General features: G+C 69.0%; 2 protein-coding genes across 3 annotated transcripts; both read right to left on the bottom strand.

Annotated features, from left to right (window-relative positions):
- Positions 1-1449: 1449 nt before the first annotated feature.
- Positions 1450-13406, bottom strand: MAN2A2 (mannosidase alpha class 2A member 2). Of its 2 annotated transcripts, XM_059714458.1 has the most exons (23): positions 13299-13406; positions 11320-11474; positions 10923-11180; positions 10698-10842; positions 10221-10392; positions 9835-9962; positions 9467-9640; positions 7428-7614; positions 7140-7317; positions 6856-7058; positions 6570-6752; positions 6172-6286; positions 5999-6066; positions 5694-5859; positions 5126-5362; positions 4910-5032; positions 4676-4790; positions 4385-4518; positions 4129-4270; positions 3704-3837; positions 2727-2921; positions 2474-2584; positions 1450-2132 (listed from the first exon to the last, which is right to left on the bottom strand). In XM_059714458.1, exons 2-23 carry the CDS (start codon positions 11449-11451, stop codon positions 1977-1979), a joined length of 3456 nt encoding a protein of 1151 aa, XP_059570441.1. In that variant the 5' UTR covers positions 11452-11474; positions 13299-13406; the 3' UTR covers positions 1450-1976. The 2 variants fall into 2 exon arrangements, with proteins under 2 accessions (XP_059570441.1, XP_059570439.1); XM_059714456.1 differs by lacking the exon at positions 13299-13406 and having other exon boundaries at positions 11320-12862.
- A 565-nt stretch (positions 13407-13971) lies between these two features.
- On the bottom strand, positions 13972-24319 carry FES (FES proto-oncogene, tyrosine kinase). Its single transcript, XM_059714455.1, has 19 exons — positions 24185-24319; positions 22784-23058; positions 22402-22575; positions 22112-22205; positions 21800-21983; positions 21487-21624; positions 21277-21396; positions 20995-21117; positions 20700-20886; positions 20532-20609; positions 20201-20410; positions 19738-19860; positions 19427-19480; positions 18683-18801; positions 18344-18438; positions 15913-16039; positions 15400-15557; positions 14883-15005; positions 13972-14712 (listed from the first exon to the last, which is right to left on the bottom strand). The coding sequence occupies exons 1-19, from the start codon at positions 24315-24317 to the stop codon at positions 14570-14572; spliced, it is 2658 nt and encodes an 885-aa protein (XP_059570438.1). The 5' UTR covers positions 24318-24319; the 3' UTR covers positions 13972-14569.
- Between the last annotated feature and the right edge of the window lie 2909 nt (positions 24320-27228).

Here is a 27228-nt window from a genome sequence, read left to right as displayed (position 1 = left end):
GCCGAACGACGGCCGCCCCCCCACTCCCCCCCCCCCGGGGCTCACCGGAGCGCGGCGGGGCCGGGCGCGCGGGTGGCGTTGCGGGGGCCGGGGCCGGGGCCGGGGCCGGGCGGGCGGGCGCAGCAGGACTTGAGCGCGGCGGGGCGCGGGCGGCAGCAGAAGCGGAGCTCGGCGCTGTCCGAGAGGCGCGGGCAGGCGAAGCCGGCGTGGGCGCGGCCGTCGGGCCCGGCGTAACCCTCGCACAGGTGCGGGCCGCGGGCTCGGGCTGCGGGCCGGGCCGGGCCGGGGTCACCCGGGGGCAGGGCGCACGGCGGGGTGGCCCCGGGAGCGCGGCCGGGGCAGGGGCAGCGGGCTCGGGGGCGCCTGCCTACCTGCGGCGAGGAGCAGCCCCAGCCCCAGCACGACCCCGGCCAGCAGCATCTCGCGCTCGGCGGCCGCACACGGCGACGCGCCTCGCCTCGCCTCGCCTCGCCCCGCCGGGACCGGCCCGGAGGCAGCAGCATCGCGGGCGCTAACGAGCCCCCCGGGACCGCCCGCCCGCCCGCCCGGCCGGGGCAGCGCAGCGCAGCGCAGCGCAGCACGGGCGGGGCGGGGCGAGGGGCTCAGCACCCCGCGTGGGGCCCGGTGCCCCGGCCTGGCCCCAGGGCCTCCGTTAGCAGCCGCTGGGGGCAGGAGCCCACGACCCCCGCACCGCCCCCGCAGGCGCCTGGGGGCACGCGGCTGCCCCTTCCTTCCCGCCCGCGTCGCGTCGCGTCGCGTCACTGCCCGCCGCGGAGGGCACCCGGGAGGGCCGCACACGCCGAGGGGCCGCCGCACGGGTCGGCACGGGCACGGGCACGGGCACGGCCCGCCGCCGGCGCCCGCAAGCGGCACTGGGGCGGCTGCTCGCCCTACGCCCGCATCCGGCCCCCAGCCCGCACGGCCGGCCGCTGCACCCCCCCCACCCTGGGCCCGCTGCGCTGCTGCCCGGCCCGACCCGACCCGCGCGGCCGCGGCCAGGCCTCCCCCGCCCTGCCCCGGTGCCGAGGGACCCGGCCGGGGCCAGGAGGGAGCTTGGCCTGGCGTCAGGCTGAGACCGGCTGGGCCCAGCCCTGCATCCGGGCGCAGCGCGGCCCCTCGGGGGGCAGTAATTGGTCCGGGGGGGTTCAGCGACACCGGTGCCCGTAGCAACCAGAGGGAGGTGCGGGGGGGGAGGAAAGCACCAGAAGCTCACACGTGGCCCCAGCCCCGGTGCCAGCCTAGGGACCCAGGGCCGGCCGGCCAGTCGGGGATGCCCCTGACACCTGGTTAAAGGCACCAGGAGATGCGGCACAAACCCGCCCGGCGTGGGGAGGGACGGGGCAGAGACCCCCAGCTGGGCTAAATGCTCCCCATCCTGCCCGGCTCGTGCCCAGGCAGGCCTGGCCCGCGAGAGCCCCCGGGCGCATGGAGGCACATGGACACAGGGCGCTTGTTTCCTAGAAGCTCATGATGTGCTCGGCCAACTCAGTCTCTGCCCCGTGCAGTCCATCACCGCCCCAGCTGGCAGCCCGTCCTGCCCCGGGGGCAGCGCTGCACCACGCTGGGGGGCAGAGTCCGGGCCTCGCCCCAGCCCAGCAGGCTCCAGCATCTGCTCCTGGGGCTGGGAGGTGCCGGAGACACGTCACACCTCCCTGCTGGGGCAGCAGGGTCCTGCCACCGCTGCGCTCCTGCCCCGGGAGCCACCGTGCCTGCCCCAGTCCAAGCACGGGGTCCATCCGTCGCACCCAGGCGCAGGCAGCCGCTGGACAGCGATGCCTGCCGGTCCCGCCCGGCACAGCCGTGCCTCTGCCCCTTCCGGATGAGCTGGGGCGCAGAGTCACAAACAGCAGCCACGGGTCTACGAGTCCAGCTGCCCTCGTGCGGCAGCCCGGCCAGATCTCCTGCTGCCCGGGAGTCACCCGTGCCCCCAGCGGGGCCCTGCCGTGCCCGGGGCCGCTCGCGCTCCGTGGCAGGGCCTATCCGAAGCGGAGGCGGAAGGTGGCGATTTCCATGGGCTCCAGGTGGATCACAGTGTTGTTGGCGGAGGCGGTGCCCAGCGGGTACATCAGTGTCAGTGAGGTGGGCTGGAGAGAGCCCAGCTCCAGCCCCTGGAACAGGCTCCCCAGCACCAGCTGCAGGGGGGAGACGTTGGCTGAGAGGGGGGCACAGCCCCCGGCATAGCCCACACCTCCCGTGGCCCTGGCCACCACCCGTGTGCAGGGAGCTGCTCCGGGTTGCAGTGGGTGGCCCCACAGCAGTTGCAGCAGGGTCAGACCTCGCATGCCATGTCCCAGGCCCTCAAAACCAGCGCCATCTCCGCAGCCCTGCACGTGACCCAAAGCCGCCCCACACCACTGCCAGCCAGTGCCCTGAGAGCCCAGCGCTGCCCACAGGGAGCAGAGCACCAGGGCAGGCAGGCGCCAGGCCAGGGAGAGCGGGATGGCGCCAGAGCCAGCGCTGCCTCTGCCCCTACCTTGCCCTGGCTGGTGGTGCAGTTGAAGCCCAGGTTCTTGGCCTCCAGCCCACAGTCGAAGCCCTTGCGGTGCAGGATCAGGGCGGCCTCAGCTGAGGGCAGCGAGTCGTCCTGGGGAAGCAGATGCAATTGCCGCAGAGCTGCCATGGGGCAGGACCGGTTGGGGCACCAGCCCCCAGGAGCAGAGGCCCCTCCACCCTGTCCCTGCCCGTGCCCAGCGGGCCGGACTTGGTGCTGGGCAGCCGGCGCTCACCTCGGCCTGCAGCGTGCGGAGGTTGAGGATGTGGAAGTCGCAGGGCACCGTGCCGGCCAGGGGCAGGAAGGAGCGCAGGGCAGGCAGCGCCGTCTTCTCCTGGGCCACAGGCATCACCAGGACCTCGGCGTTGAGGTGCATGGAGGTGGCATGGCTCAGCAGCGAGGGGAAGCTGGTGGGGCGGCTGTCCTGCACCTGCACCGCAGCGAGCCACGCGGTGAGCACGCTGGAGCCACCAGGACCCAGCACACAGGGCATCTTGCCAGGCCTTGCCACGGGCGGGGGGTGTCTCTTGCTCTGGTCCAAGCCACGGGGCAGGGGCTGACCAGCAGGGGTGGGAGCTCTGCCCAGAACTGGTCTGTAGCTCCCTGCCCCCAACCTGGCCTGGGGAATAACACCCCATCCCCCAGGCAGACCTGGGCTGGAGGATGTGGGGCAGGGCTGCCATGGGGCACTGGCACCCCAGCCCCCGTTGCCACCCCTGGCGCCCCAGCCAGGACCCCCGGGCTACTCTAGTGCTGACTACCAGCTGGCTACAGGTGAGCGGTAGGGCCCGCGCTACGCTACGGATACCAGCGGCTAGCACACGGGACGGGCGCAGGGCAGGGGCAGGCGCCCGTTACCTCTTGGCTGCCAGCACTGGTGCCCAGGGCGGCCAGGTCTCTAAACACGGAGGCCAGCTTGGACAAGAAGCCGGAGCGCTGGGGGTGTGGGTAGGGGTGGGAGGCGGCGGGGCGGGACGAGAAGAGCCAGGTCACAAGGAGCCACCCGGCACCGGGCCCAGACACGGCCAGCTGGGCACCTCCCCACGCGCCCGCCCCGGAGCCACGCAGCCCGGTGCAGGGTGTGCACCGCTGGGTGCAGGGAGGGGAGGGAACTTGTGCCGCGCTGATGCTCCCTCCCTCCCGCCTCAGCCCTGCTTCTCCAGGGCCTGGACCAGCGGGGTTGCCCCCTCCCCGCCCCCATGAGCCCCTGACCTTGTTGGCCGTGGTGCGGCGCTCCAGCAGGAGCCGGAAGCGGCTCCACGTCCGTTTGTTGTCCTTCAGCCCCTGGCCCAGCCCGCGGTTGTCGTCCTGCACAAGCCGCCGGTCCAAGATCACCTCCAGCTGGCCTGCGAGAGCCGGCAGGGCTGGCCTGTGACAGCAGGCACGTGCCGCCCTGCCCGCTTCAGCCCTGGGCCCACTGGGGTCTGCAGCAGGGCCCGAGCAGAGAAGCTCCCACCCCAGAGCCATGGGGCAGCATCCCCTGCCCAGCCATGCCCCGAGAGCTGGCGCTGCAGGCACCCAGTGTCTGCATCTCCTCGGAGACTGGCTCTGCAGCACAGGCTTGCGCCTCCGTGCCAGAGACCGCAGGCTGGCAGAGCCCCAGGGCACGAGCCGCATGGCGGCTGCCCGGCACTCACCGCTGCTCAGGCTGGACACCCCCAGCGCCTGGGCTGTGTGCAGCGTCAGGCGGCTCCGCTTGTCCTGGATGTAGGCCATGACCGGCATGGGGTAGAAGTTGGCTTGGAGCGGCAGCTTCTTCAGGTAGCGGCGCGGCTGGATCTGCCGGTGGGATGGGACTGGTCAGGCTGTGCCGGGTCCCATCCAGCCAGCGCTGGGACCCGCTGGAGGGGCTGAGGCCCCCCGGCCTGCGCCTGCCCCTACCCCCTCGGGCACCTGGAAGCCATTGAGGTCGGTGAAGAAGGTGTCCTCGCTCTCGATGTCAGTGCTGAAGCGCAGCGCCAGCTCCTTGTTGACGTGGTCGCGGATGTCCACCAGGCAGGACACCTCCAGGGACAGCCCCTCCACCCCTGCGGGCAGCTGCGGTCAGGGCTGGGCATGGCTTGGGCCCTGCTGCTGCCCCCCCAGCCTGGCCAGCTTCCCAGGGACCCATCCAGCCACCTGCCTGGGCCCCAGGCTCTCACGGGGCACCCAAACATGCCCAGCCTGGCACGGCCCTGCCCTCACCTGGCACGTTGTAGAGCCGCACCACCTGCTGCACGTGCTGGTAGTAGCTCGCCACCTCCGAGAAGAAGGGTCCCTCGGTCACGCGCACTATGGGGGGGTCCTTGGGGGCATAGGGCTGTGAAGGGATGGGGAGAAAAGCCTGGTACCCAGGGAAGACTGATGCTCGGGGCAGCCAACGCCAGCCCCCCATGCCCCAGCCCCAGCCACTCCTGGAGCCCAATGCCCATGCCTCACCTTGGCCTCGCCGTCGGGCAGGAAGAGGTAGGCCCCGCTCTTGTCCTTGGAGGTCCGGGTGCCGTAGATGAAGAACTCGCTGCTCAGTCGCTGGTCCTGCTCCTCGCCCGCCCGCCGCACGCTCTGCCAGGGGCAGCCAGGGCAGTGAGTGCCCATGGGCCAGGGACCCCGTCCACCCTGCACCCACCCTGCCTGCCCGGCCCTGCTCCCACGCACCTGGAGGAGGCCGGTGGGGCCAGCGAAGCAGGCGCGCAGGTGCTGGGTCTCAAGGCAGAAGTCGCTGGCGGCGATGGGCAGCACGCGCAGAGGCAGGGCATCGTGCCTGCGCACAGGCAGGTCACGGCCGTGCAGGTGCAGGTGGGTGGAGGCCGTCAGTGTGGCATGGCCCTCAAAGGCACGGCTCAGCTGCAGCACGGCCAGGCCCAGCGCTGGCACCCGGGCTGGCACCGACACCTGCGTGGGAGGGCCGTGAGCTGGGCCCACCTTCCAGCCCAGATCCCCCGGGACAAGCCCTCAGCCTGCTGGATGCTGGGGGCACCATGGGGAGGGGATGCTCAGCCCCTGGGTGGGAGAGGCAAGGGGGTCCCTGGGCTGCAGGGGCAAGGCACCTGTGGCAGAGGGAGGGAAAAGGCATGGAGAGGGCATGTGCTGTGGGGCAAGGCCCCCGGGTGGGCAGCTCAGAGCAGGGGCTGTGCGTGCCGGGCCCTGGCTCCAAAGGTGCCAGCCCCCGCGGCCTGCAGAAGGAAGGGCTGCCGGGGGGGAGCAGGGGGCACAGCGGGCGCACCTCGTAGACGTTGGGCATCATGTCGGTGGCGGAGGTCCAGTGGGCGCTGAGCTGCATGGCCAGGGGCTGCCCATCCTCCGTCAGCACCCGCACGCGCGGCGCGTCCACGAGCAGCGACACCACGCCCAGCCGCTCCTGCTCCAGCGGGTTGAACACGACCACGAACCTGCCAGGGCGGGAGGGACCCGCCAGGCACGCGGGGCAGAGTGAGCACAGGCGGGGCCCCCGGGATAGCCCCTGCACCATCAGGACCCCATACCCAACTGCAGCCTGCCCCCAGCCCTAGCCCCGCCGGCGGCTCCTACCTGGGCACCTCATCCACCTTGATGATGGTTTTCTCCGGGAGCGAGTCCTGGTTGAGCCGCGTCTCGTCCTGGCCGGGAGACACGAGTCAGCCCCAGCGAGAGGCCACTGCCAAGAGCACGCAGGCCGCGGGACTCAGCCCTGACGTCCTGGCAAGGGGCAGGGTCTGGCTCACCGTGCCGAGGAAGGGGGCGGCAGGGTCGTAGTGGTAGGCATCCTTGTCCCCCAGCACCAGGTAGTGGGCAGCATTGATGATGATGCGCTTCAGGTTCATCAGGGAGTGGAGCAGCCTGGGCCGCGGGGCGTGCGGGGCCAAGCCCCGAGGGAGGGTCAGCAGTGCCGCCCAGCCAGCCCCCGACCGCCAGTCACCCCAACCCTGCTGGGGCAGCCCTCCACAGCCACCTGGGACCCCTACACCCTGGAGCAAGGACAGCACAGCCCCCAAACCCCTCTGGGGACCACACACGCTGGGGAGAGGAGGCTCAGCCCCTGGCACCCCCAAAATATGGTGAGACCCCTTAGAGATCTGCCTCATCCCACCCCCCACTGCCCCTGCTGTGGCACAGCACGTACCGGACCCCGTAGTCCACCACGACGGCCTCCTTGGCAGTGCCGGTGATGGCGTCATGGTGCTGGAAGAGGCCCAGGTTGCGGCGGGCATCGGTCAGCAGGGCGTAGTCCGACAGCGGGTACCGGCTGTCCATGCCAGCATGCCGCGCATGGCTCAGCGCCAGGCTGTACAGGATCTCAGCCCCCCTGGCACAGACGCAGGGCTGTCACCCGTTGCACCGCCCTACACCCCAGGCCTCTGCCCTGCCTCGCCCGCCCCGCCCCAGGCTGCCCCGCGCCGGCCCCTCACCGGAGGTGGGACTCTAGCACACGGTCCAAGCTCTTGTAGAAGGGCCGGGAGGTGTAGTAGCCGGTCCAGTAGTGATCCTCGCGGTCCGCATAGGAGAAGAAGTCGCCGCTCAGCACCGGGAACCCGGGCGGCCGCATCCCGGGCACAATGCCCGTCCGTTTGTAGAGGGCGTCGAAGTAATCGGAGAGGGTCCCGAACTGCGCCTGCGGTGCCGTGGCTGTGAGGCACGGGCCACAGCCTATAGGGGCCACGCAGGGGACAGGTCAGGGGTCCCCCCGTGGTACCTGCACGTGGAGGCCAGGGCGGGCGTTGAGAAAGTCGAAGAGGCGCTGGTAGTTGAGGAACTGGGCGTCCCACTCCTGGGGCTTGTCGTAGCGGAAGTCGTCGCCCAGCGGCACCAGCAGCACCTTGCTGCGGTACAGCTTGGACTTCTTGCGGTACTGGTCCAGCAGCAGCTGTGCCCTGCGCGGGAGCAACCGCCGTGGCTGAGCCGGGGGCCGGCGTGGGACCGGCACTGGCTCAGTGCTGCCGGGCAGGGGCCGTGCCAGAGCTCGTGATGCCGCGGCACTCACCTCTCGGCCACGTTGGCGTCGGTGATGGCTCTGGGCGGCACCTTCCAGGGGCAGTTGATCCTCCCACCAGGCAGGCGCTTGAAATCGAACTGGCAGCAGATCTTGGGGTCGGGGCCGCAGGTGTGGGGCACGTCATAGCTGTAGAAGGGCATCATGTGGCAGAAGATGTCGGTGCTGGAGTCCGGATCTGCGGAGGCCGAACCAGTCACAGGCACAGCCCAGGCACTGCGTGGGGCCAGCACAACCTCCCAGCGCGGCAGGGCTGGGCACGCACGGCCAGGGCACACGGGCATGGGAACAGGCTTGGGGCATCGACCACCTGGGCCCCCCCTGGAGCCAGGCAGCCAGAGGGTGGGCAATGGCCCGTGGGGGCACAGTCACACCGGAGGGGCCGTTCCAGCCACGGCCGTGACAAGAGAGCGAGCTGGGCCTGGGCACGAGGGAGCAGCCGACCGGGGGAAGGGGCTGGGGCGCAGCAGAGCCGCAGGGGCCAGGACCAGAAGTGGCAGACAGTACATCAGGGTGACGAAGAAGGGAACAGAGAACAGAACAGCAAGTGTAGGGGATGTAGGGGAGCTGGAGAAGTCCCAGAGAAGGGAAACAGGGATGAGGAGTGGCAGAGGGGCTTCTCTAGGAGGAGAGACTAAGGCCAGGCCTGGTCAGCTTAGAAAAGAGGGGCTGGAAGGGGGCGTGATTAAGGGTTTACAAAATACTACCAGAAACAGTGAAGAGAAAGGAAATAGGAGCTTGGCGTTGGCTGTCTGGCGGCAGACAAGCAGCAGCGGTCACAGCAGGGAACGGGCAGGCAGGGAGTTTGGAACGACCACCGGGCCGTTCTTTTGCACGCAGCGTGAATTCAAGCGAGGGACTCGCGGCACCAGATGTGGTGGCCACTGAAAGGGCACCAGGTCCAAAAAGGGGACCGGACACATGGTTGGAGGAAAGGGGTGTCAGTCGCTCCGGAGCAGGGGGGCGAGGGCACGGCCTCTGCAGCGCAGCTGCCTGGACCCTCAGTGCTGGAGGGTGCTGGTAGGAGAGGAGCAGGGGAAAACCTCAGTCAGAGCCAGTCACTCTCCCTTCCAGCCTCCGCTCTCTGCTGCCATGTGACAGGACACTGGACAGGACGGACACAGGGTCTGAGCCAGGACACGGCAGCTTTTCTGTTCTTATATCACTATGACCTGGGCAGGGGCTGGCGGGAGAGCCCTGGCACCGTAGGGGCAGCCTGCAGGAGACGGTGCCTGGGTTCTAGCCGAAGGGGGCACAGGGTGCAAGAGGAGGGCAGGGGAGCTCTGCGACACTCCTCACCAAGAGCTGGGGGGGCCGTGATGGGGAGGGCACCGGGGAGAAATCATAGATTAGGGCTGGAAGGGACCTCAGGAGGTCACATCTAGTCCAGCCCCCTGCTCAGAACAGGACCAGCCCCAACTACAGCATCCCAGCCAGGGCTTCGTCTACCCGGGTCTTAAACACCTCCAAGGATGGAGACTGCACCACCTCTCTGGGGAGCCTGTTCTGGTGTTTTACTACTCTTCGCATGAGAAAGTTTTTCCTAGTATCCAACCTCAACTTTCCTTGCTGCAGCTGGAGCCCATTGCTCCTTGTCCTGTATCTGCCCCCACTGAGACCAGCCCAGCTCCATCCTCTTTGCAGCCCCCCTGCAGGGAGGTGAAGGTTGCTAGTCAATCCCCCTCGGTTTGCTCTTCTGCAGACTCAATCAGCCCAGTTCCCTTGGCCTCTCCTCACCAGTCCTGTCCCCCAGCCCCTCACCATTTCCACTGCCCTGCCCTAGACTCTCTTCAATCTGTCTACCTCCTTCCTGTCGTGGGGGGCCCAAAACTGGACACGGGACTCCAGATGTGGCCTCCCCAGTGCTGAATAGAGGGGTAGAATCACTGCCCTCCATCTGCTGGCACCGCTCCTGCCAGCGCAGCCCAGAGCCTTGGTGGCTCCAGACAGGCAGGGCTCAGCAGCCCACCATGGCCAGCCAGGGACAAACCCCCTGCCCTGTTCCCTGCCCCCAGGCAGCAGCCACTCACCCCAGGTCTGTCTCCACATGAACTCCAGGTTCTGGGTGGCGGCGAAGTGCTTCTTGATGGCGTAGTGCACGCGCTGGATGAGCATGCTGGTCAGGTTGGCGCGCTTCAGCAGGTAGGGCATGGTGGGGCTGTGCCCAAAGGGGTCCACTGCCCAACCAGACCGTGGGGTCACACCTACAGGGGTGCGGGTAGATGCATCAGGGCAACGTGGCCCAGCCACCCCTGGGCTGCAGCTCACACCCTGCCCTTCCCAAAGCCAGAGGGAGACTCCGGTGGGGAGGGGGCCAAGACTGCAGTCCAGTCCCAGGCCCCACCATGCCCCAGCTGGCTCAGGGGGCTGTGAGGTCCCTGCCCCCACAAGCACTCACCGATGTTCTTCTCCAGCCACTGGTGCCCCTCGATGAGCTGGTCGATCATGGCAAAGTAGTGGGAATTGGCCTCGTCGGGCATCACCCAGCCGCCCGTCACCATCTCCAGCTGCCCATTCCCGACCAGCCTGGGGGGACGGGGAGGGGGAGTGTGGGGCAGTGAGCACAGGCAAGCCCACCCCACAGCACCCTCCACAGATAGGGCCCCATGGGCAGCCCCACAAGGATGCCTCAGAGTCAAGGCTGGTGCCTAACCCCCACGCCCCTCCTGTGGGGACTGCGCACAGCTGGCCCAGGTCCCAGGGTCCGACAGCCAGCTCCCCAGGCTACGCGGCTCAGGGTAACGCACCGACCAGCCGGGGGTCCCCAGCCCCTGCCCCCCGCACCTGCGCACAGCGGCCCGCTTCTGGGAGCTGATGTTATCCCACCACTTGGAGAAGAAGGAGATCTCGGACCAGATGAAGCGGCGGCGCGGGTCCTCCTGCATCTTCAGCACCATGCTGTTCAGGATGTGCTGTGTCTGGTCATAGTAGTACTTGTCGAAGGTCTTGATCCAGCCTGGGCAGAGCGAGGCAGTGACTCCACACAGCCCGGCACAGCACAGCCCTACCCCCATGCCCAGCGCAGCCCAGCCCAGCCCTGTCCCAGTGCTCAGCACTGCAAAGCCTGCACTGCCCCCGTGCCCTGCTGCACGGCCTGCGGGCCCACGGGGAACATGGCCTTCTCCCTTGGGCGTGGCTCGAGGCGCGTCCAGCGCGCTGTACTGGGAGATGGCCTGGGGCATTCGGCCGGGGGGCCGTGTGCCCTGGACAAGCCCCTTCCCGCCGCACCTGGGAGAGGGCCCGCTGCAGCCTGCCGCTCACCTGGGTCATTGTGGGAGTGCGGGACCACAAAGACCTGCAGGGGCTCGTCGTCCCACTCGTGGGGCTCGTAGGTGATGTCGAAGCCCTGCTTCCACACCCCGCCGTCCTGGTTGTCGAAGGGCAGGAGCGAGTACACGGCCAGCATCTGCGGGGCCAGGACCGGGTCAGCATGGCCGCCGTGGCCATGGGGACTTGCCCCCGCCCGCTCCCTGGGCCCCGGCTCACCTGCAGCTCCGTCTTGTGGCCCTTGCTGCCCAGGGCAAACTGGCAGTCCTGCGGGGAGATGGAGAAGAAGCTGGGCCGCGCCTCGGGGGGCAGCACCCAGGAGCCGTTGGGCGTGTGGTAGGGCAGCAGCAGCGGCGGCCCCTCTGCGTGGGCCGTCAGCTCCAGCACCGAGTCCTTGATGTGGCTGATGATCTCATGGTTCTCCTCCAGCAGCTGCTCCAGCTGCTCGATGCGGTTCTGCAGCACTGAGATCTGGCTCTGCGGGCACAGGAGCCGGCGTGAGGAGGGCGTGTGCTCCCCGCTCCTCTCTCCCGCGGCCGCCTGCAGCTCCAGCGACCCTGGCACAGCAGCACGGGCGGAGGGGACAGGCGGCACGGGCCTGCGACCGGCGACTCACCCTGGGGAAGTTGCCCCCATGCTGGTGCCGGGCAGGGTCGTGCTGCACGCGGTCCAGCATCAGGTAGAGCGAGAAGACGGCCACGCAGAAGATGGCGGCGCCGCACACCGTCACCTGCTTCTTCAGCTTCATGCCGGGGAGCCACAGGGACCGACCTGCCATGGGCCAGGGGGCAGCGCCAGGTCAGGCATCGGGCAGCTGTGGCCCCCCACCCCAGCCAGACCCTTCACTTGTCCTACAGCAGCCCCTGCCCAGCCCCGTCAGCTGGGAGCAGGGCCCTGGCCCCTCCGACCTGCCCTGCTGCCGGGCTCGAGCTGGGGAATAATCAGGTCACGGCCGCCGGCCCATAGAGGAGGATGAAGGCTGTGGGAGCAGCAGGATGGAGCAGCCCAGCCCCACAGCAGAACCCGGCAAGACCCTCGGGCAGCCTGGGCCCCCGTTGCCCACCTCCCTGCCAGGCCTCGCTGCTCCAGCACCCTTGGCCCAGGATGCTCTGGCAGGCCATCAAGGACCCTTCACAGGCCAAGACACCGCGGCTCAGACGCACTCAGCTATAAATAGCCTCTGACCCAGGAGCGGACGCAGCTGCCTGGTTGGTGCCTGGCCCCAAAGAAGTGGTGCCAACACCCCAGACCGACATGGAGCCACCCTGTCTCTGCTGGCACGATTCAGCGGCCAGAGTGGGTGAATGCCCTGTGCCCAGACTCCCCACCAGGCATGTGCTTTGCCCAGTGCCCAGCCTGTGTCACACCCCAGCGGGTGACAGCCCCAGCCAGCAGTCACAGCGCCCACCAGCAGCCACCGTGCTCTAGCCCCAGTCGTGGCATAATGCACCCCTGTGCCACGGCCCCTCCCATGCGGCCTGGCGCCACCCTGCCCACATGACCATCCTGACACGGACTTGCCTGGCTGGAAGCCACGGGCACGGCGAGGCGGCACAGCCGGACGCCCACGGGACCCCCCATCTGCAGCAGGTGGGCGCTGCAGCCGGTGCCCCATCGAGGCATGTCCGCACAGCCCTGCCCCAGCCAGCCTAATCCCGTGTCTGCTGAGGCCAGCCCGCGCGGTATTTTTAGCCCGTGAAGCCTGAGCCGGTGCCAGTGTAGGAGGAGCTGCAGGAGCAGAGCGCAAATCGCTCCAGCCTGCACCAGGCCAGCGGCGCGCAGGGTGGGTGAGTGGCCGAGGCCCCAAGAGCACCGCCTGATGCTGCCCCCCGGACAGGACCAAAAGCAGCTTGAGCCCCGCACTGGGCTGCAGCCACGGGCCAGATCCTGTCACCTGGACCCGGGTGCAAGCCCTGCCCCAGAGATGCCACTGCACACCCCACGTCCCTGTGCCTCTGCCCCCAAGTCCCAGCCCCTGGCACCGCTGAACCCATGCCCCTGACTCCCAGCACCACTAGACCCGCACCCTGGGCCCCTGGGTACCACTGGATCTGCACCCCAGCCCCCAGCACCACTGGACCATCACCCCCAGCCTCCGCACTGCTGGACCTGCACCCCTGGCACCAATGGACCTGCACCCTCAGTCCCTGGGCACCGCTGGACCCGCGCCCCCGGCCCCCGGGCAACAATGGACCCGCACCCCCGGCCCCCGGCCCCGCTGGACCCGCACCCCCGGGCGGGCGCCCTGTGCCCTCGGCCTGGCCTGGCCCATCGCCCCCGCGGCAGGACCGGGCCGGGCCGGGCCGGGCCGGGATGCCCTCGGGCTCGGGCCAGGGGAGATGCGGCCTGGCGGCCCCGGCCCCGCTCGCACGGCGGAGACCGGCTGGGCCCGGCCCCGCGCTCCGGCCCCGGGATCGGGATCGGGATCCGGATCGGGATCGGGCGCCGCCGGCTCCTGCCGCTGCCCGGCCCGGCCCGGCCCGGCCCGGCCCGGCGGGAGCTGTCCAGCCGCTGCGCGCCCCGGCCCCGGCCCCGGCCCCGGCCCCGGCCCGCCCTAGCCCCGGGCCGCAGGGCCGCGATGCCGGCCGCCCTTACCCTCTCCCGCCGGCTCGGCGCGGCTGGGCCGGGCCCGGTGCGCTCACATGGCCCCGCGGGCCGGGCCGGGCCGGGCCGAGCCGCCCGGGGCCTCCCCGCAGCCGCCGCCGCCGCCGCCGCCGCCGCGCCCCGGGCCGTGCGGGCCGTGCGGGCGGGCGGGGGCAGCAGCGGGCAGCCCAGCCGCGATGCGCAGCCTCTCCGCCCCGCCCCGCGCCGCCCCGCGCCGCGCCGAGCCGGGCAGAGCCGCCGCGGGCAGCGGGGCTGCAGGCGGGGGCGGGGGCGGTGCGGGCGCTGCCCGGCCCCGAGGTGCTGGAGAGGAGCAGCGCGAGCCGCTGCGGCGGGCCGGGCCCGGGGCCGGGGCCGGGGCCGGGCCGGGGCCGCTGTCTTGTGCCCGCGGCAGCCCAGGCCCTGCCCGGAGGCAGCAAGCGGGGGCCCGGGGCGCGGGCTGCAGGAGCGGGCGCGGAGCCCGGGGGCAGGTGCTGCTCCCGCGGCGCGCCTGCAAAGCAGCAGCTGCCGGGGGCCGGGGGCCGGGGGAGTGGGGGGCCAGGGGCACGGGGGGAGCGAGGGGCCGGGGGAGCAGGGGCCACATTCTGCTCCTCGCTCCAAGTGCGTTTCTGCTGTGAAGGCCGGGCCTGGCTGGTGCGAGGGGCTGGGGCAGCCTGGCCCGGGGGGTGCGCAGGCAGGCCCCCCTCCCATGCAGCACCCCCTGCTCTGGGCAGCACAGACAGCCGACGCCAGCCCTCACCTGCTGGGCTACGCAGGGCCAGGGCCGGCCCCGCACACCCCAGCGCTGGCGCAGGTCCCGGCTCCCAAAGGAAGGAGCTGATGGGCGATTCTTACTGTCCCAGCAGTCCCCCTGGCCTGGCGGGGGCAGCTGGGGAGTAGCCGCAGTCAGGGCCCAGCCAAGGGAGCAGCAGGTGCAGAAAGGGGCTGGGTTTTATTGGAAAGAAGCTGGCTCCAAGGAGAAAGCATCAGGAGGGCTTGGCCCGGGCCCAGCAGCCAGGAGAGCAGGGGCAGGAGCAGCCAGCGAGCCGGGCCAGCAGGGATCTGTCAGCTGAGTCCCACCAGAAGAGGCCACAGCACGGGGAATCGGCGTCCAAAACACAGTGGCCACGGCCTTGGCTGGTGCCAGGCCCGAGGGGATTTGTATGAACCAGGGGCTGGGAGCAACGACCACAGCCCGACCTCCTCGGGCACTGTCCATGGCTCCCGCGTGGCACCTGCTGGGCGGGTGCGGGGCAGACACCTGGCCCCTGCGGGAGCCCCAGCCGTCACCGGAGCTTCCGGCGGATGGCGATGAGCTCCTGGTGAATGGTGCTGAAGCTGGGCCGCTGCCGCGAGTCGTACTCCCAGCAGCACTGCATCACGCGGTACACCTCGTCCGGGCACTGCTCGGGGGGCTCCAGCCGGACGCCTGCAGAGGGGCAGAGTCGGTCGGGGTGCGGCCACGGAAACCCCCAGGCTGTGGCCGCGGCAGTCCCACAGCTCCCCATGCCCAGCCCCACGTCTCCTGGGCTGGGGCAGCCTCGGAGCAGGCCCCTGGGATGGGTCCTCCAGCCCCAGTGCTCAGCCCCACGTGCTTACCCTGCTCGACGGCCTCCCGGGTCTGCTGGTTGCTCATGTGGGCGTAGGGCACGGCGCCCAGGCTGAAGGCCTCCCACAGCAGGACACCAAAACTCCAGACATCGCTCTCCGAGGAGTACCGGCCTGGGAGCAAGCCACCGTGTCAGGCAGGGCCGGCACGGCTGGCTCTGCAGCCACCACGTCCACCGTGGGCTGCACTCCCCACGGGGAACCCAGGTGAGCTGGGCCTGCAGCAGCCCACGCGTGCCTGCCAGGGCAGGTGCATCCCTGCACCCAGGCCCCAGTGTCCCTTGCAGGGGACACAGCCCGGCCCCAGTGGCAGCACGGCAGGATGGCACTCAGTCCTGCTGCCCATCTGGCCTGACCAGCAGCCAGGATTTCTGGCTCTTATACCCGACTCTGCTGCAGTCATGCTCTGTGGCCCCGGAGAGCCCGGTTCCCTCTGCAGCCTCGGCTGGCCTGCATGCCCTGAGCTGGGGATCTCAGCACTGGGCAGGGGTCCGCTGCACACTCATACCATAGCTGAGTGCCTCCGGCGCAGTCCATTTCACAGGGATCTGCTTCATGCCGCCGGTGGAGGCGTAGATCCCGTCCTCCTCCTCCCGCGACATCCCAAAGTCACTGATCTTCAGCGTGTTCTTCTCCGCCACCAGGCAGTTGCGAGCCGCCAGGTCCCTGCAGGGAGCCCAGTCTCAGTACCCCATCCAAGGGAGGCGTCATGACTCCTGCACTCACCCCCAGATCCTGCCCCTGTCCCAGGGGACGGCAGTGTCCTCCCACCCCACGCATGGCAGTGACGGGGTGGGGAGGAGTGGCTGCCCCGTGCTCAGAGGCCCCAGCAGGGAGGGCACAGGCTGGGATGCTGCAGCCCTGAGTGCTGTTACTAGCTGCACAGCTGGCTTGGCTGGGGGGACAGCATCTTGGCCAGGGGCTGCACAGCACCTGGGCACCCCTACCCCATACCGCACTAGGGCTGTGTGTGGGACTGCTGCTGGGGGCAGTGGAGGGTGCCAGGGCCTGGCCCACGCACCGGTGGATGCAGTGCTTGCTCTCCAGGTATGCCATGCCGGCAGCCGCGGTTTCCGTCATCTTGAGCAGGTCCTTGACCCTCAGCTGGGTGCTGTCGTCGCTGCGCAGGAAAGTCAGGAAGTCGCCCCCTGGGACGGAGGGTAGCACTGAGCCCTCGTGGGTTTGCTATGCTGTGGTCACGGGGTGGCTGCAGCGCATGCTCCATGCGGGCAGAGCCTGGCAAGCCCGGGTGCTGCGGCAGCCCAGAACCTGGGCCTCCCAGTGCCTGGCTGAGGCCTCCCAGCCCAGCCCAGGCCCAGGCCCACACCCAGGCCCAGGCCCCCCCCAGCCACATGTGGTTTTGTGGCTGCACTGAGCTCAATGCAGCCATGTGAGCTGCATGCACCCTCTGCCCTGCAGCATGGCCTGTGCCCTGTGACCAGGCATGGTGTCCTGTGACCAGCGGGGCCCCCCAAGGCTCTGTCCTTGGACCCATATTGTTCAACATCTTCATTAATGATGTGGACACTGGAGTCAGAAGCGGGCTGGCCAAGCTCACCGATGACACCAAACTTTGGGGCAAAGCATCCACACCTGAAGACAGGAGGTGATCCAGGCTGACCTGGACAGGCTCAGCAAATGGGCGGACGAGAACCTGATGGTGTTTAACACTGAAAAATGCAAGGTTCTCCACCTTGGGAGGAAAAACCCGCAGCATGCTGATAGGCTCGGCAATGTTACGCTGGCTAGTACTACGGATGAAAGGGACTTGGGGGTCAGGACTGACCACAGGATGAGCATGAGCCTTTGATGTGATGCTGTGGCTAGTAAAGCAAGCAAAATGCTGGCTTGCATCCACAGATGCTTCTCAAGTAAATCCCAGGAAGTCATCCTCCCTCTGGACTCGGCCTTGGTGAGGCCGCAGCTGGAGTACTGCGTCCAGTTTTGGGCTCCACCATTCAAAAAGGATGAGGAGAAACTTGAGAGAGTGCAGAGGAGAGCCATGTGCATGATCGGAGGTCAGGAGAACAGATCTTACGACGACAGGCTGAGAGCCATGGGGCTCTTTAGACTGGAAAAGCGCAGGCTCAGGGGTGATCTGGCAGCCACCTATAAGTTTATCAGGGGTGACCACCAGTATCTGGGGGAACGTCTGTTCACCAGAGCGCCCCAAGGGATGACTCATAGATTCATAGATGTTAGGGTCGGAAGGGACCTCAATAGATCATTGAGTCCGACCCCCTGCATAAGCAGGAAAGAGTGCTGGGTTTAGATGACCCCAGCTAGATGCCTATCTAACCTCCTCTTGAAGACCCCCAGGGTAGGGGAGAGCACCACCTCCCTTGGGAGCCCGTTCCAGACCTTGGCCACTCGAACTGTGAAGAAGTTTTTCCTAATGTCCAATCTAAATCTGCTCTCTGCTAGCTTGTGGCCATTATTTCTTGTAACCCCCGGGGGCGCCTTGGTGAATAAATCCTCACCAATTCCCTTCTGTGCCCCCGTGATGAACTTATAGGCAGCCACAAGGTCGCCTCTCAACCTTCTCTTGCGGAGGCTGAAGAGGTCCAGGTGCCCCAGTCTCTCCTCGTAGGGCTTGGTTTGCAGGCCCTTAACCATACGAGTGGCCCTTCTCTGGACCCTCTCCAGGTTAAACGCATCTCTCTTGAAGTGTGGTGCCCAGAATTGCACGCAGTACTCCAACTGCGGTCTGACCAGCGCCCTATAGAGGGGAAGTATCACCTCTTTGGATCTATTTATCGTGCATCAGCAGATGCATGACGAAGTGCCATTGGCTTTTCTGATGGCTTCGTCACACTGCCGACTCATGTTCATCTTGGAGTCCACTAGGACTCCAAGATCCCTTTCCACCTCTGTGCCACCCAGCAGGTCATTCCCTAGGCAGACATGACGAGGTCGAACAGGTTTAAACTCCTACAAGACCGTTTCAGGCTGGACATAAGGAAGAATTTCTTTACTGTCCAAGCCCCCAAGGTCTGAAATAGCTTGCCACCGGAGGTGGTTCAAGCGCCTACATTGAACACCTTCAAGAGTAAATTGGAAGCTTATGTTGCTGGGATCCTACGACCCCAGCTGACTTCCTGCCCCTGGGGCAGGGGGCTGGACTCGATGATCTTCCAAGGACCCTTCCAGCCCTGATATCTATGAAATCTGTGAAATCTATGAAATGCAGCCCAGCCCTCAGTGCCTGGCCAGGGGCAGCTCTGGCATGTTGGCAGCCTGTGGGCATGGACAGACCTGGGGCAAGCACAGAGGGGGCTGTGGGCACTGGACCTCTGGGCAGGGGGGCAGGAGAGGCTGAGCCATACAGGCCAGTGTGGAGGGGGGAGCACAGAGCCAGGTCAGCTTGGGGGGCAAACGTGGCGCGGAGGGGCAAGGCCCGGCTCCCACAACTCCCCCAGGCATGGTAAGAGGTGGCAGAGGGCCGGACTCACCCTGCACCAGCTCCATGACGATGTAGATGGGCTGCTTCTGGGTGCAGACGCCGATGAGCCGGACGATGTTCGGGTGGTTGTACTGCTTCAGGATCCTGTGAAGCAAGACGGTGCTGTCGGGAGGGGCAGAGGCGGCCCAGAGCGCCCACGGCCAAGGGCTGGGCTTGCACAGACCAGCCACAGCCATCCAGCCCCGCCAGGAGAGGACCCCAGCCCTGGGGAGCTGTGTGAGCAGCCCTGGCATCCCCTGGCCCTGCCCTCCCCAGGCAGGGGCACGGCCCGCGTCAGCCCGCGGCAGGGCGTTGCGAGACCCCCGTGCAGCAGCCGGGCCGGACAGACCTGGCTTCCTGCAGGAACTTGGCCTTGAGCTCAGGTGGGAGGGTCTCCCGGCAGGACTTCACTGCCACTGGCGTGTTGTCAGCGCGCAGGCGGCCACTGTACACTTCCCCGAAGTTCCCCTGCAAGCATGCGGCTGAGGGCACCTGCCAGTGGGCACTCGCAGGCCCCAGGCTGGCCCCCAGCCCCACCAGGGACAGCCTCCACTTGCCCTGCGACCCTGGCCCAGGCTCTCCTGCCTCGCACCCCCCGCCCTGCTCTCAACACAGCCCTGCCAGCCTGCAGCCCGGGGGGGGGAGAAGGGCAGACTGCGAGCCTGGAGGCAGGGCACTTGGGCGCACGGGGCGACTCACTGCTCCCTTGAGCACCTGCTGGGGCAGGTGCTGCCCCGCACCCTTGTCTGCCCTGAGCAAGGGGTACATGGGCGCAAGGCCTGGCTGGGTGGTCCCGACTGCCCGGGTCTGGGCCCGGAGGGGGCTGTGCCACCCCACCTGTGCAGGGCCATGTCCCCCTGGGCAGCCGCAGAGCGCAGAGGCAGCAATTCTGCCCATGCATGGGGCGTCCCTGGGCACAGAGCCAGCAGCTGCCCAGCTGCCTGCCCCACAGCACGGTGGGCTGGGCCCTGCCCTGGGGACGGGTCTATGGCCCCTGCCAGCCCCAGCCTGGGCTGCTGGAGCAAGGGACTTGCCAACTACCCTTGCCCCCGGCGGGGAGACCCTTGCGCAGCAACCTGGTGCAGGCACTCACGCGTCCGATGCGCTCGCCCAGCAGCACGTCCTCGTGGTTCAGCACCCACTTGTCCTGCGGGGAAGAAGCCCATCACAGGGCAGGAAGCTCATAGCCTCGCCCAGCCCCTGCCGCACCAGTTGGGACAGGGAGGTCAGGGTGGGGGGAGGCCACAGGTTGGCCCTAGTGCCAGGCCCTTTCCCAGGCCCACCCCTCGGCATCCGTCCACCTGTGCTCCCGCTCCGTCCTGCCAGCTAGCTCCCAGCAAGACCCCAGGACAAGTGGGTGCTGAACCACGGAGCCCCTGGCTGCTGGGGCAGCGGGGCGCGCACCTTGGGGATGGAGTTGAGCAGCACGATGCCGCTCTTCTTGGTGATGGGCTGCTGGTTCTGCAGGAAGTGGTCGACCAGCAGCGGGATGGTGGGGAAGCCCTCGCCCTCCAGCCGGTACAGGTTCTAGGGAGGCAGGCCATGCCGTCGATGTCACACACGACACACAAGCCATGTGTGCAAGCCTTCACACACCATGCACATATATGCTCCTGGCCTCAAACTCATGCATACCCGTGCACACGTGTACAGAAGCACATGGCCTGGTGCATATGGGGTGGGGAGGGGAGGGCAGTGCAACAGGAGGATCAACCAGGGTCTCCATCTCTCCAAGATCCACCTGCCCCCGGCAGGCTCAGGGGGATTTCCCCCCGCCCCCGTGCTACACACAACCGGCCTGGCAGGCTCAGAGCCAGGGACACCCTGTGCCTTGGGTCCCCCCTCCCCGGCCCGGCGCAGTGCTCACGTCGCTGGTCTGGATGATGAAGTGCCGGGGCTGGCCGTCCCAGCGCACGCTCAGCACGTACTCCTGCTTGCCCTGGCTCTCGCGCACCAGGAAGTCGCCGTTCTGCAGCAGCAGCTCCTGCACCTCTGTGCGCGGGATGGCACCGTGGTACCAGGCCTGCTGGCTCAGCGGCTTCTGCACCTCCGGGATCAGTGGCAGCAGTGGTGGCAGCTGAAGGCACATGGGGCAAGGGACTGGGCAAGGCTGGGAGGGCAGCGGGGAGAAAACCCCTCCTGGAGGCACCAGGGAGAAGGAAGGGGAGCTGGATGGGGGCCGGGGTGAGGGCACTCACCGAGATCTTGGGCCGGAAGATGCCCGAGATGTGGTTCTTCAGGGTCTCCAGGGCAGTGGGGCCCGTGCGCTCCTGCTCCTGCAGGTCCGGGGAGCAGAGTGAGGCTGGGGCACCCACCTGGGGTCCTCATGGACCAATGCCCGTGGGCCGGGGTCGAGCCGGACTCACCATGGAAGAGAGGGACTGTCGATCGTCCAGGAGGGGCAGGACAGGCGGGGGATCGCGGGAACCCAGGCGGTCCAGCTCACGGCGAAGCATGTCCCACTGCCCCTGTAGCTTGGTCTGGGTGCACAGCGAGACCTGGAACTGCTGCTGCGCCTCCTGCAGCGCCTGGCGCCTCCCCAGCAGCTGCACCCTGTGCACAGGTGCCCGTCACCCCCGAGCCCCCGGGTGCCGGCCACGCGTGGAGGGGGTGAACTGCCCCTAGCCCCCTGCCCTGCCCCTCTGGCACCGCCCGTCTCACCGCTCCCCGTGGCCCAGCCTCTGCTCCTCACTGCGGATCTCGGCCTCCAGCTCCCGGACCTGCTGCTCCTTGCTTCTGGTGGTTTCGGTGGCAGCTGCCAGCTCCTCTGTCACCGAGGTCAGTCTGCAAGACGGCCCGGCCAGGCCTGCTGAGGGTGCAGCACGGTGCAGGGGTCGGGACACCCCCAGGGACACGGGGACTGGCCCCAGGATGCCCCGGAGGCCTGGCCAGACTGCCCGGTGCCTACCCCCACACCACCCCGCCTGCCCTGCCCACGCTCACGCATGCTGCACGCTCTCCACCGTCAGCTCGTTAAGCTGCAGCTCCCCGGGCGCCAGGTTCTCCGACTCCTCCAGCAGACTCTCGTCGAAGAGCAGCTCTGGTGGCACCTCCGCCCCATACCTGGAGAGGCCACGCCCTGAGCCAGCTGCTCGGGCCAGCAGCGGGCTCCCCGGGGCAGGACCTGCCAGGGGCAGGAGGGCAGGGCCATACCTGTGGCGCTGCAGGAAGCTGTCATACTCGGTGGCAGGGTTGATGGCCTGGATGGCGTGGGCCATCTCCTGGTGCACGGCCGCTACCTCCTCCTGCACCAGGCTGGTGACCATGTGGTACTCCTGCAGGGTCTCCTTCCTGCGGGGCAGGCGGTCAGCCCAGCCTGGCAGGCACCCCCAGCACGCCTGCCGGGGCCCCCCTGCATGGCACATGCAGCCCCACCATGCCGAACTTAGACAAGGGTCCGCGCCGGGCTGGGGGAGACCCGGGATCACACAGGGACGAGGGGCCAGGTGGGGCCGGGGTCTCTTACAGGACGAGGGCCATCTCCTGGTGCAGGCCGTGCAGGGCCTCGTGCAGGGCGGGCAGGGCGCGCTGGAAGTGGTGCTGCCGGTGCAGCTCGGCGGCCCGCAGTGCCAGCACGTACTGGTTGTGCAGAGCGTACAGCTTCCACAGGCTCCGCACGTACTTGTCCTTGGCCTTGTCCCGGTCCTTGTCTGCAGGGACAGGCCAGGTGAGGGGCCCGGGGGAGTGCGGGGGCCGGGCAGCCCCACCCAGCCCCCTGGCCTGGCTCAGACCCCCACGCACATGCTGGGGCCCCGGGACCCCACTGCACTGCACCCACCCTTGGCCTCCTGGTACTTGCGCTTGGCCTGGGCGCTGTCCCGTGCCAGGCTGCGGTACTGTGCCTTCAGCTTGTCCAGCTCCTGCTGCGTGGTCTAGGGAGACAGAGATGCTCGTCCTGGCAGGGACCCCAGGGCATGGGGAAGGGGCAGGGGCACAGGCCAGGGGAGGGATAGCAGACAGGGGCTGGGAGCCCCCCAGCCCCAGCTCAGAGAGGCAGGGTCCTTGCCGGACTGGCCGGGGCTGAGCCGTGATGCCCCGTGGGGGCAGGGGGACGTGGGTGCCGTGTACCCGGGAGTAGTCCTGGCTCAGCTGCTGCCACTGCTCGCTGTAGGACTTGCGCAGCTGCTGCTTGTCCCGGATGAGCAGGCCCAGCTTGTGCAGGGGTCCCATGGCCAGGGCCTCTGCATGGCGCCGCAGGATCTGGCTCAGCGCCTCTGTCTGGCTCGCCAGTGCCCAGCACGACTGCGGGGGGGCAGCGGTTAGGGATGGAGGGAGCTGCCCTGGGAGCTGGGCACACCCCACAAAGCCCGTGGCCTGTGGACACCATCCCTGACCCCGACAGCTCTCAGAGGGACATGGGGGAGATGTGCACCGCTCTCCAGTGGTCCCTTGCACCAGGGCATCCCCGGGCATCCAAGCCGGGGCCAGCATGGGCAGGGGCAGACCCTACCTCGCTGATCGGGCTGGTGTAGTCCCCGGGGCGCAGCTGCCCCGCGCCCTCCTGCTTCTCCAGCTGGGTGAACATGGTGTGCAGCAGCGTGGCATACTCCCGGTCGCCCTTGGACCGCTGCAGCATCCACTTCTTCAGCAGCTCCAGCAGGCGCAGCTCAGACTCCTGCATCCGCAGCAGGGCACTGTGCCCCTGCGGGCACCACAGCTCCGGCCCGAAGCCCATGCCGCTGGCTCCTGGGGGCCGCAGGGCTCCCCCACAAGAAGGGCGCACAGCTGTGGGGGGAGAGGCCGGCAGCTTTGGGTGCCCCGTGCACCGAAGCATGAACGCAGGGTGCAGAATGCCCAGCCCATGCCCGCTCCCGCTGGCCTCCAGGAACAATATTTGCCTGTGGTCGCTATGCTTTGCATCCCGGGGTGCTGCGTGGTGCAGACGGTGCCCAGAGGAGCTGTGAGCTCAGTGCTAGATGTGCAGCAGGGCGGGGAAGGAGGCTGCCCCCCGCTCCCTGCCAAGCACAGGGCAGAGGCAGGTGGACTCAGCCCTCAGGGCTGCTCAAGCCATGGGGCTGCAGCAGGATGGCTTGACCTGGGGTGCAGAGCCCGGAGCATCTGACTTGCAAAACTGCTCAAACAGGTCAGGGTGGGGGACAGCAGAGCAGCGTGGAAGGGGGGGCAGCGCTGTCAGCGCCCTGGGAGGAAGTGGTGAGGTCAGAAATAGAAGCTGGAGCCGCACAGGCATCAAGCCGTGCTCCCAGCTATCCGAGCTGCTCGCCTGGCTCTGCTGCACCCCAGCGCAGGCAGGCAGACGCTCCCCGACTGCAGGCGCATCACAGCTCAGGGGAAGCAGGACAGCTCCTGGCCCCGGGAGTGGTGACGGAGGCAGCAAGGGGGGTGGCACAGACCGGGTTGGAGCAGGGGGGTGCAAGTGGCTCCACTGGGCCCCAGGGGAGCAGCCTGGAGCCAATGCCCCTGGGCAACCTGGACCCGACACCCCTGGGCAGCTCATGGCTCAGGGAGCACCAGCAGCCTTCCTGGGTGCAGGGGCCTGAGGGGCCCTCTCCGCCTGGCCCTGCAGCAGGTCGCCCCCCTTGTCTCGGGGCCCCGGAGCCCCACACCGCGGCAGCGTGCCAGACTCCTCGTGCTCAGCCCAGGGCTCTGCTCCCGCCAGGGCTCCCAGAGGCGCTTGGAGCTGGCAGGGCTGGGCTGGGCTGGGCTGGACGGCGGGCAGAGCGTGGCCGAGGCAGGCTGAACCCACCCTGGGAGCTGTGGGAGCCCCTATGCCCTGGCACCCAATGCCAGCGTGTGCTGGAGGTCTCCAAGCATCGTGCCTGGGGAGAGCTTGGTGATGCCAGGCCTGGGCCAGCCGAGCGCAGGACGGGACCCAGCACCCCCTGCCCCTGACCTGTGCGCGGCGGTGGTGCCCGGGCTGGGGCTGGCGATGTGGAGCTCCCCTCCGGCGGGATGGCACGGGTGCTCGCCTGGACACTTGTGAGCCCCGGCGTGGAAAGAGGAACAGGAAACCCTGCGCTGACCATACAGCCATTGCGAGACTTCCTCTGCTTCCTGCCCCCGCCTGCAGCGCTCAGCAGCCCCGGCTTGGCCGCTCCCCGCAGGCACCCCCCTGCCCTGAGCCCAGCCCAGTCCCAGGCTGGGGAGGTCTTAACATCGTAAGACTACTCATCAACAATAGTCCCAGGCTGGGGAGGTGATGGTCAAGGGCTGCCTTGAGCCCAGGGGCCGTTGAGGTGGCACAGTCACAGCGTGGCCGTGCCTAGAGCCAGAGCTAGAGCCGGGCAGGTGGGCACCGTGGGCCCCTCTGACCCAGCACGGGCACGGGCATGGGCTGGCCCAGCTGCCAAGCAGAGCTGCAGGGATGTCGTGGCTGCCTTTGCCCGGGGACCGTGGCGGTGCCCAGTGGCAACGTGCGACCAGGGCTGTGATGCCCCAGCGGCTCCTGTCCAGAGTCTGGATCCTTCTGCCAGCGCTGCCCCCTCGGGAGAAGCCCCCGGACGCCCAGACTCGCTGTCCCTGGGCCTCCCTGCTGCCACGCGCGTGCCGGGGCCAGGCCCCTGCCGGGCTCCTGTACCCGGCAGTGCCGCAGGCTTTGTCCTGGCACCAGCAGCTCCAGCCCTGGCACCTGCCCCCACGCGCCCCCCAGCCCACTGGGCCCCGGGTCTGCTCAACCCAGCTGCCTCTGCGGCCCGGGCCCTCCATCGTTAGCCATGGGGTGCAGGGGTCTGCATGGGAACAGCAGCTTCCCTTGCACACCAAGGTCACGGCTGCCCCAAGCGTGGCTGTCGGGGTGGGGGCATTTGGTCTCCACCCCGCACTGCCTGCTGGGCTCCCCCGGGCAGTGCGCAGCTTCCCCTCCGCCCCGCTCCACTCAGCGCCGTTTCATTTTCCTTCTGATTCCTCCAGCGCGTTTTGCAATCACGGGGCCGTGGGGGAGGGGGTAGAAGGGCCCCAGCCCGGTGCCACCCGGCCCCAGCAGCACCCCCGGTTGTCCCGCGTCGCCCGCCTGCACCCCCGCCAGTCTGGGGGTCCTGCCTGCCCCCAACAAGCACGTGGCTTCTTCCTGAACGCTCAGGCTGCGGTGCTGGGCGCCGTCCCTCGCCTGGCCCCGGCGGGCGAGCTGGTCTCCCCCCACACTGCCGCACTGGCTCTGGGTGCCCTACGCCCCGGGTCCAGGCACGGGCCCCCACGTGCCTGCCCCCCGGACCTTGCACGGCCCCACAGGCAGCCCCTCCAGCAGGCTTGGGGGCGAGGGGGCACATCCCAGCCTGCCCCCCAGAGCCTGCCCTGGCTGACGCAGAGGCCAGCGTCAGGCCCTGCCCGGTGGGGACTCATGGGTCTCGGTGGACCGAGTGACCCAGTGCCCGGGGCTGTGGAGGCTGCAACAGGCTCTCGCTGCTGGGCAAGGCAGGGCTCCCTCCTGCCCCACGCGCTGCACCGAGGCTTCCCCTGCCAGCGGCTCCTTCCCCCACAGCTGTGCCTGCCGGGCTTGGACGAGCTGCTTCGTCCCCAGCTGCTGGAGCCTGTGGCTGGAGGCTTCGCCGGACACAAGAACCGGGCACAAGAGAGCCCAGGAGACAGGGACAGGCCTGCCAGCTCAGGGGACTTGGGGCCGTGGCTCCACACAGACCACGGTGCAGGCGAGCAGCTCCAGCCCCCACTCCTCCGGTCACCCTGGAGCCAGGGACGGTGGAAGAAGAGGTGCTGGTGTGAGCTACGGCTCAGCCCTGCTCGGACGGTCGAGCCGGGAGCCCTGCAGCAGCGCGCGGGCAGGAGTTGCTCCGTGGAGCGGCACGTGCAGCGCCACGCATGCAGCATGCAGCTGCCGTGCTCAGGGATGCTGCAGCAACCATGCAGCCCTGCCTGCAAGCGGCTCCAGGGAGTCCCAGCCCCGCGGGGAGCCCTGCCCACCCCCGGAGAAGCGATGGGGACCGACGCAGCTGTGGGCGCACGCACGGGCAGACGCCCAAAGCCGGCTCAGAACCCAGGGCACGACCGCCTCGGCCCGGGAGCTGGGGGCCACGGCTGAGCCGGGCCGAACCGAGCCGAGCTGCAGCAGCGGGGCCAGGGGCAGGGCTGTGGTGGCAGCAGGAGCCAGGCACAGCCGCTCCATGGTGCCAGCCGCAGGCTCTGGCCACAGGGCCCTGCACCCATCGCAGCTTCCTGAATTAGTTCCCAGTTCCTGCGGTTTCCTCAGCAGCAGCTGCCGGTTCCCACTGGGCCGGACAGCTGGGGGCAGAGCCGGCAGCGCACCCACCTCGCCTGCCCCTGCCCGGTGCCCCGGGGGCAAGGGCTCGGCCCAGGCTCCCGGCCCTGAGGCTGTGACGCCAGGTCAGGCCAGGAGTGCCGGCAGGGAACCAGCGCCCCCGGGAGCAGGGCGGCGTGGGGGCAGGGTGCGGGCATCAGGGCTGGGCTGTGGCGCCGGGTGGGCTGGACGCAGGGAGGGAGCAGGGCTCCAGCGTCGTGGCAGAGGCGGCCCAGTGCCCGTGCGAGCCCTCCAGGCTGCGGGCAGGACTCCACGCACCCCTGGAGGGGCAGCTGCGGCACCCCGGACTCTGCCCTGGGGGGGCGCTGCTCTGCCAGCCGGTGCCGCAGGCAGGTGCGGGAGGCGCTGCACTGGACCCGATCCTGCAGCCAGGAGCTCGGCCCAGTGCCTCTCACCCCCGGGACACCCAGACCTGGGCCTGGTCAGGCCACTGCCGCCTGCAGCAAGAGTGCGGGGAGGGAGCAGCTCCCCTCGGGGGGGGGGGGGGGGGGGTCTTGATGGGGGCCCTGGGAACGTGCCAGGCTCCGCTGGACCTGGGCCGTGACACTGCTCCACCCCAGGCAGTGCGCCCAGGGAGCCACACCAGGCCAGGGGGCACAGGGGGCAGGTGGTGCTGGGGACAAGGGGCCAGCACCAATGCTGGAGCAGGCAGGTCGAAGGCCCTGGGC

The sequence above is a fragment of the Alligator mississippiensis genome, chromosome 11 (genome assembly GCF_030867095.1).
Source record: "Alligator mississippiensis isolate rAllMis1 chromosome 11, rAllMis1, whole genome shotgun sequence".
NCBI lineage: Eukaryota > Metazoa > Chordata > Crocodylia > Alligatoridae > Alligator > Alligator mississippiensis.
The sequence above is the reverse complement of the archived record's forward strand: the minus strand, read 5'-3'. Positions and strand labels throughout refer to the sequence as shown.

What these genes read in the sequence shown, in the direction of transcription:
- MAN2A2 (XM_059714456.1), bottom strand. Translation starts at nt 11,481, where the DNA reads ATGGCAGGTCGGTCCCTGTGGCTCCCCGGCATGAAGCTGAAGAAGCAG. An exon ending in ATGGGGGCAACTTCCCCAGG is followed by an intron (nt 11,181 to 11,319) that starts GTGAGTCGCCGG and finishes CTGTGCCCGCAG; the next exon opens with AGCCAGATCTCAGTGCTGCA. An exon ending in GCGGCTCTACAACGTGCCAG is followed by an intron (nt 4,519 to 4,675) that starts GTGAGGGCAGGG and finishes AGCTGCCCGCAG; the next exon opens with GGGTGGAGGGGCTGTCCCTG.
- FES (XM_059714455.1), bottom strand. Translation starts at nt 24,317, where the DNA reads ATGGTCAGCGCAGGGTTTCCTGTTCCTCTTTCCACGCCGGGGCTCACA. An exon ending in TGAGCCAGGACTACTCCCGG is followed by an intron (nt 22,206 to 22,401) that starts GTACACGGCACC and finishes CTGTCTCCCTAG; the next exon opens with ACCACGCAGCAGGAGCTGGA. An exon ending in AGCTTCCTGCAGCGCCACAG is followed by an intron (nt 21,397 to 21,486) that starts GTATGGCCCTGC and finishes TGGCCTCTCCAG; the next exon opens with GTATGGGGCGGAGGTGCCAC.